At 42.1% G+C, this 7,439-nt stretch overlaps 1 protein-coding gene across 1 annotated transcript; it reads right to left on the bottom strand.

The window, feature by feature from the left end:
* Positions 1 to 677: 677 nt before the first annotated feature.
* Positions 678 to 2,351, bottom strand: LOC114573505 (homeobox protein OTX2). Its single transcript, XM_028605740.1, has 3 exons — positions 2,258 to 2,351; positions 1,873 to 2,024; positions 678 to 1,313 (listed from the first exon to the last, which is right to left on the bottom strand). The coding sequence occupies exons 1-3, from the start codon at positions 2,349 to 2,351 to the stop codon at positions 678 to 680; spliced, it is 882 nt and encodes a 293-aa protein (XP_028461541.1).
* Between the last annotated feature and the right edge of the window lie 5,088 nt (positions 2,352 to 7,439).

The following is a 7,439-nucleotide window of genomic DNA, read 5'->3' as shown; positions in this document are numbered from 1 at the left end:
ATCACATTTTTTTTTTTTTTTTAAAGAAATCTAACACATGGGGGAAAATAATTCAAAAACACATAAGGGACATTTATGAGCACACGCAAACGGATTGATTGTCTCTTAAAACTAGTTTTAAACATTTCTTATAAATTAATAGTGCATCCAGGTTCATGTCAGAGCCTCTCTCTCTCACACACTCACTCTCTACAACACACACACACACACACACACACACACACACACACACACACACACACACACACACACACACACACACACACACATACACACACACACAACGCTTTGATCAAAGGGGCCCTTCAGCGTGCCAACAAAATAAAAAGAAAAGAGAGGGGAGTCTTTAAGGAGCTTAAAAAAAACGGTACTATTCCTCAAACTCAACCAACTTAGGCTTGGATCTTTCGCTCTTTTGATCCTTTTTTTTTTTCCTTTTGGTCAACACATTTGTTCCGTGTCCTTGATCAAAGTTGGGGAGAAATCAGTCTGAATGTTCAATAAATTAACCCAACATGTGAGACAACCGGCTGGCACTCCCGTTCTGCTCTGCCCGAGGTAGAAGTTGGGGCCTGTGGTGGTGGAAACACGCCGCACTTTCTGCTCCCAAGCTTGGGTTTATAATTTGCCTGTATAGTCTGCAGTTTGTGAAAATTGTCCCTTTGAATTCTCTCCTCTCACAATACTTGGAATTTCCACGCTGCTTGGTCTTTGTAATCCAAACAGTCCGCGTTGAAATTGAGCTTCCATGAGGAGGCTGTTTGGTCCTTATAGTCCAGGCAGTCTGCGGCGCCGCTGAAGCCCAGCCCCGCCGCGCCGTACGCCGACGAGGACAGGGAAGACGCGTTGCTCAGGTGGCTGGATACCCCGTTGCTGCCCATGGGACTCATGGTGGAGCCCGCGACGGGTAGCTGATGGTGCATAGGCGAAAGGTAGGAGCCGCAGTCCATCCCGGTGAAGTAGGACGAGGAGCCCGTGTAGCCCTGGTTGTAGCCCGTGGCCTGGGTGTAGGCCATGGGATAGGAGCGCTGCATGCAGGAGGAAGAGGAGGTAGACAGCGGGTCGGACAGCGGGGAGATGGAGGCCGGGCTCCAGATAGATACCGGTGGTGCCGCGCTGCTGCTGCTGCTCACAGCCGGGAGGGAGGTGGTGGAGGGCGGCGTGAACTGCCCGCTGGCTCCGCTCTCTGAGCTGGCCTCTCTGACCGGAGAGCTTTTCTTTTTCACCGGCTTGCTGACTGCCTTGTTCTGCACTCCACCTTGGGTTTGCTGGGCCTGTTGGCGATGTTTGGCTCGTCGATTTTTGAACCATACCTGGAAGATAAATGCGTTTAAATTAATGTGATGTAGCTATAACAACACCTCTGTTCTTTTTAGGCTATGCTACTGTTACCAGGATTTAAGATTCCTCAAACCCTGTAGTGTAGACTAATGTGAAATTGTAAGTTACATTTAAAGTGATCACAAAGCCACATAAAAAAAAAAATTGTAGTTAGGCTACATATCCGAAAATGATGTGTTATTTTTTCCAAACCTTTCATTTATATTTTTCTATACGTTTTCAATACTTAGTTGTACAGGCTTTACATTGTGTCACTCTATATAAACGTATACAAATAAGGGTTTAGCTACTTATAAAGGGATTTTATATAATATATTAGAAATTCGTAATATGAATTCAATCGATTCATATTCAACAGCAAACGACAAAATGTCGCATCAAGAAGTGACTGTTATCAAACACTTCTCCAACAATGAAGAGGACACTTGGATGAAGTGGCGCGTCTCGCCTCGCACTCAGACCATGCCCAGTTATCGAGCTGCCATCAATGGACTATGTGTTTGGTTTGAGGTGTTTGTGTTGGAGACTCACCTGCACTCGGGACTCTGGCAGGTTGATCTTTAAGGCCATCTCCTCTCTCATGAAGATGTCCGGGTACCGAGTCTTGTTAAACAGACTCTCCAGCAGGTCGAGCTGGGCCCGGGTGAAGGTCGTCCTCTCTCTCCTCTGTTTGCGAGGGGTTCCTGGGAATAAGAGGGGGAAACACAGTGGAAATAAGAAACGAAATAACACAGCCTGACTCAAATATACAAACTTCTGTAGCTTGATTATTTGATTTATTCCATTCATCACTCAGTTGTTAATTGTCTATGTTGATCATTACATTTGGACATTTAATAGGCCTACATAACGCGGAATGGAAAGCTATCTTATTTTGTTTATTTCTAAGCGGTTGCACCCTGCCTGAGTATATTACCTTGGTATCCCACTGAAGGATGCAGCAGATCCACTCCTGAGGATAAACTCAGTCCGTTCACCGTGTACGGCGGCTGCTTCAAATAGGACATCATGCTGGCGGCCGGACGAGGGGCACCAATGAGAAGAAATAAGAAAAAAAAAATATAGGGTGCAAAAGAGTGTTCTAATCCTCTCGCGTCTCCGTTTGGTCTTTCACGTCTCCCAGAACCTGAAGCAGGACACAAAACAGGAAGGTTTTAAGGTCGTTGAGATTCGTCTGTGTCCGCGGAGTTTTACGCGCAGCCTTTACGCACCGCTGTGGGTTTAAAGAAGTGGGCGTCCTCGGACTCGCAGGGCTCTTAAAAGGCGAGTGGAGACCCCCAGCTGTCCCTGCTGGACTGAGGATGCTCTGTCTGGCTGACATGCGTTTACGCAATCACCCCCACCACACACACACACACACACACACACACACACACACACACACACACACTAACTGCTACTATAACCCCGCCTCTTACCACCCCCTCCAAACACACTCCTCTCTTAGTACCACCAAAACAAAACATTGTCGTTAAAATGCGCACACTCGTTGGGCCCCAACCGTGTTCTCAATTAGCATATACCCACAGGTTAGGCGAAGCTAAATAGACAGCTGATTGGGAGGCCATTTGCAGAAACAAAGCCCACTGTTGACCGATAAGTAATGCTGATAACAAAAGACTTTAAGGAACATACAAAGAAGCCAATGCTGCAAACTGAGCGCTCATTCAAATACAACGGAGCAGCTTCATTTCTATATCTCGGGCCCATTGTTTGTTTCCACTTAAAACCCTTGTACATTTAAATGTAACGAAATTAAAATACGAAGGACAACTTTAACGAATAATTAGAAACATGGAGGCATTCCCCAAAGTGAATTCTGACATATTATTGACACTCCTCGCGGCGATTCCCCCTCCTTTCCTAATGAATTGCTCCCGGTAATTAGATTTGGAAGGTGAGACTATCGAGAAGTGTTGATTAGAGAAGACCACTTAATCTTAATCTAAACAAACAAGGAGATGGGCCGCTAAATGGGTCTCAGGTATTGTGGCAATACATTTTTACAGTAAAAACGTTCAATTTCAGTCTCATATTTTAATTTAAAAATAAGATGTCAATATTGACATCTTTTTCAAAATATCGAGCAACAATTCTTTACATTTATTAAATCTTTTACAATGGCAAAAAGAGCAACAATGTAGCCTAGGTTCATATTTACAAGGATACTTTATAGGCCTATATACATTAATAAATCAAGAATAATAGGGTCACTACAAGAATGAAACATTTATGTATATTTTTTATAGAAATATACGTCGAGCAAAGGAGATTAAATGCGTAATTAATTTATTTGACTATTAGAGATACAACCTAGTACCTATGAATTATAATGCAATATTAAATCTATTATATATGATACAATAGATGTATATATATTATATACATTTCCCATGGGTACTAAGGCCATTATTTGGCCTAAAGGAGAAAACCCCCACAATCCAATGTTTAATAGGTCTTAATATTATTATTATTATTTTTTTTTTTTAGTAAAAGCTAATTAGTCTATATTCGACCTGCTGCTTTCTGAGGCCTCTCGTAACGCTTCCAGTGACACCTACCTGTAGAATCAAGTTCCCAGGACCCCAGGGTGCTCATCTCTAGCCGGACCCCTCGTTTTTATAGAGCCAATAACGGCCACTCCTATACTCAATCTGTCACTTCTTTCACCCCCGGCTACCGGTTGCTCCACATCCGTTCAATAATAAATACCCTGCCCAGCCATTAATTATTATTGGCCACAAGACATTTTTTTCTTCTTCTTCTTTTTTTCTGTAAGAAATTAACGAGATAATCCGGACGGCACGCGCTGGCCTGATTACAGGACGCCAGCCACGACTCCGCATTCAGGCCTCCTTAATTTTCTGCGTCACGAAAATAAAACAAAGACTGGCATTGTATTTATCAAACCAGCTGACTGCCAGACAACCGACCCCCCCAAACACCCCCCTCACTCCCCCCCCAGCACAACCAACCCTACAACTCACTTTCCCAAACGGACACATGCACGTTCATATGGACCTTTTAAACTGGTATGATTTTGGTTGTTATTATTATTATTATTATTATTATTATAATAATAATAATAATAATAATAATAATAATAATAATAATATATGATTATTGCTTCGGTCAAGGAACCTCATGTGTTTTCATTGCATTATGTAAACATTTGTCATATTGTTCAGCAACATAAAAAAAATACAAGTTGTAATTGTTATTATGCAAATGTGCACATTCAGCATTGTACTTTATTTTCTAAATGAACGCATTTTTCGTTTAAAGACAGTGTATAGCTGATATTATAGACAGCAGTTTGGTTATAAAGTGAAACATTTGTATGAATTTAATACGGTATATTATTTATGATTAATCACATTCTGTCCGCCTTCAACTTGACTGTAATGTTTTCACCCCCCCTGAACAGCCTATACATCTACAGTCTATAGTCAAACATTCAGCAGTTGGAGTGTATTATCTGAAGTCGTGGCCTGCATTAATCGGTTGAATGCCCCTTTGCTCCGAGCATGCAGCCCACAGAGGCGAGAGGGAGAAAAGTTTCCTTAAAAAGCACGCCTACCCAATTATCTCCCTGTAGGCTATCAGCATTTCCATCGCACTCACCGGAGACTAACAGAAAAAAAACTTATACTCACTTAAATAAATTGGAACAAAAATATTACTTAGCCTGCTCTAACAGCGAAAGTGAAATAAGTCACTTACTTCAGTTGGTTTTTAAGAGATCTTTTTCTAAACGCCTCTCCCGGCGGAGTGGTTATATCAAGCGGCTTGGATTAGTTTCCTCCCGGGTAAGCTTGTTGGATGCGGATGATACTACGAGATGCTCAGTATTTATTGAGGGAGAGAGAAAGAGACTGTGAGGATTTTTGCAGCCAATGGAAATGATAGAAAATATGATGTGCAGAGGTGTGAAAGGACGCAGCAGCTGGAGTAAAGTCGCCAGCTGATGGTGGCAACATCTGCTCCAAAGCAGCACCGGCGCCCTCACTATTTCGTGCTGCCATTTCTTTCTCATTTGAAAACAAAGTAAAACATTACAGAGTAATAATCAAGCTATACGTCTACATTTGATTTCCAGCAGGAGACCCAGTATTACAGTTCTAGAGGTGCCAATAGCCAATAGCCTATAGGTGTGGTGCGTTGACCGAGAGCAACCAATCAGAGTCGACCACCTGCAATGGAGCTGAAATGCCGATCACATAAATAATAAAAACAAAATATATAGGCTATATAATCTAGCCCCGCGCTCATAGTTAGAATTGGACGTTTTAAGCTGCAGCTTGCTGACTTAATTGTCAAAATAAGCTGAGTAAGAAAAACGGAAGCACTGTTTTGTAGCGAGAGGTGAAAATAACTTCCCGGGGATCTGTCACGGTTAGATTCTGTGTAACGAGATTTAAGGGGGGGGGGGATGGTGGCCCGTAAAGCTGTAGCTACACCACCACCACCACCAATTCTATGTTCTTCTTCTTTTTCTCATTTACAAAAAAACAGCAGCCTAAATGATGTGTTGCTTATCACATTTTCTGGGTTAAACCATGAACAAAAAAATAATGTGAGGCTTACTGTGTCTATACCCCTCTCTGTCACCCCACCTAAAACACCCCTTCAGTTTGTGTCCATGTGAACTCCAGGTGGATGTGTGTTCTTTTCGTTTCCTTCCGTTTTGACAAAACTTTGGCCCCTGCAGCCCAGGCTGAAGGTCTTGGTTGATGCTCCCAAACAAGTGAGCTGGTTAGAGAACTAATTAGGAGTGTTCATGCCAGATGAACAGACTGTGAGGCTACACTGGCTTGTTAGACAACACTAAAATCAATACTTTTTAACTAAAGACTAGCTGGACTCAATTGTAGGCTACAGAGAGCTTCTGACAGTATGACTCATTGTTTGTGATTTAGTGCAATTACATAAAGTCAGTGTCGATGAAGATTATTAAGACTGAACTAAATGAAGATCAAATTGGTATTTTGTTAATGTTGTGATTTGATTTTGGGTCATTTGTGGTCTAAAAGTGTTTTACTGTAAGTGGAGTTTTCCCATTTCCCCTGAGCGATCATACTAAAACAAACAGCCTAACCGGGCCTAAGTAGCCTATCTGGTCCGCTTGTTGTCCCACAGCTATGTTCTTGGCTCACACAGAGTCCTTTCATCTTCAGCTCTGATATATAATTCATCGGGAAATATCTAATAGCCCTGGGGAGCGTTTCAGCTAAACGGTGCCGTGGTTGTAAAAAGGTGAAGTCGCTTGTTAATGTCTGTGGCAATATGCCCTCCCCCTGTCTCCGGGCAAATTGACGAAGTCACGGTTTCTCCTGCTGTTAGGGAGACGAATTGAAGGCTAAGAATCGTGGGATTGAGATAGGCCTACACTCTCTCTCTCTCTCTCTCTCTCTCTCTCTCTCTCTCTCTCTCTCTCTCTCTCTCTCTCTCTCACACAGTGTGCTGGATAATATGGCTGGCATGAGGAAAATTCTCCTCTCTCCTCCAGCCTTTTGTTTGCTTATCGTTACATACCATAAATGTCAACATAACTCATAGAATCATGTGTAGCTCAGGGATTTTATCTCCTAAATAGTCTTCTAAATTGATATTTGGAATACAATACTTATGCCGTATTTATTGATTACATTTACCTTCATTATTATAGCCTAGGTCTTTTATTTTTCCATAACCCGTTTCCGTAACCCTTTTATAGTCAACATTTTAAAGGGGCATTTCGGTCGTTCATAGTTTCGTAAAGTATAAAGTTGGGGTCTTGCAAGACGCAAACTTTTTTAATTGTATCTATTCATCCATCTTTTAATATTAGTGCTCAATATTATTGTTATTTCATAATTCATAATATTTTTTTGCACCAACCATTTCAGTTCACTTCAGCTGTCCATCTAAAGGTCAAATCAATGACTTGGCCCACTCAACCAATCCCATCTGTTACACACACACACACACACACACACACACACACACACACACACACACACACACACACACAGTGAACTGTGTTGGACATTATGACTGCTTGCTTTTTGCCATCTGCACTGCAGAACTCACAGTGATAGATTTATTGATAGGCATAG

Source organism: Perca flavescens, chromosome 18, assembly GCF_004354835.1.
Source record: "Perca flavescens isolate YP-PL-M2 chromosome 18, PFLA_1.0, whole genome shotgun sequence".
Classification (NCBI taxonomy): Eukaryota; Metazoa; Chordata; class Actinopteri; order Perciformes; family Percidae; genus Perca; species Perca flavescens.
This window is presented reverse-complemented; position numbering and strand designations above follow the sequence as displayed.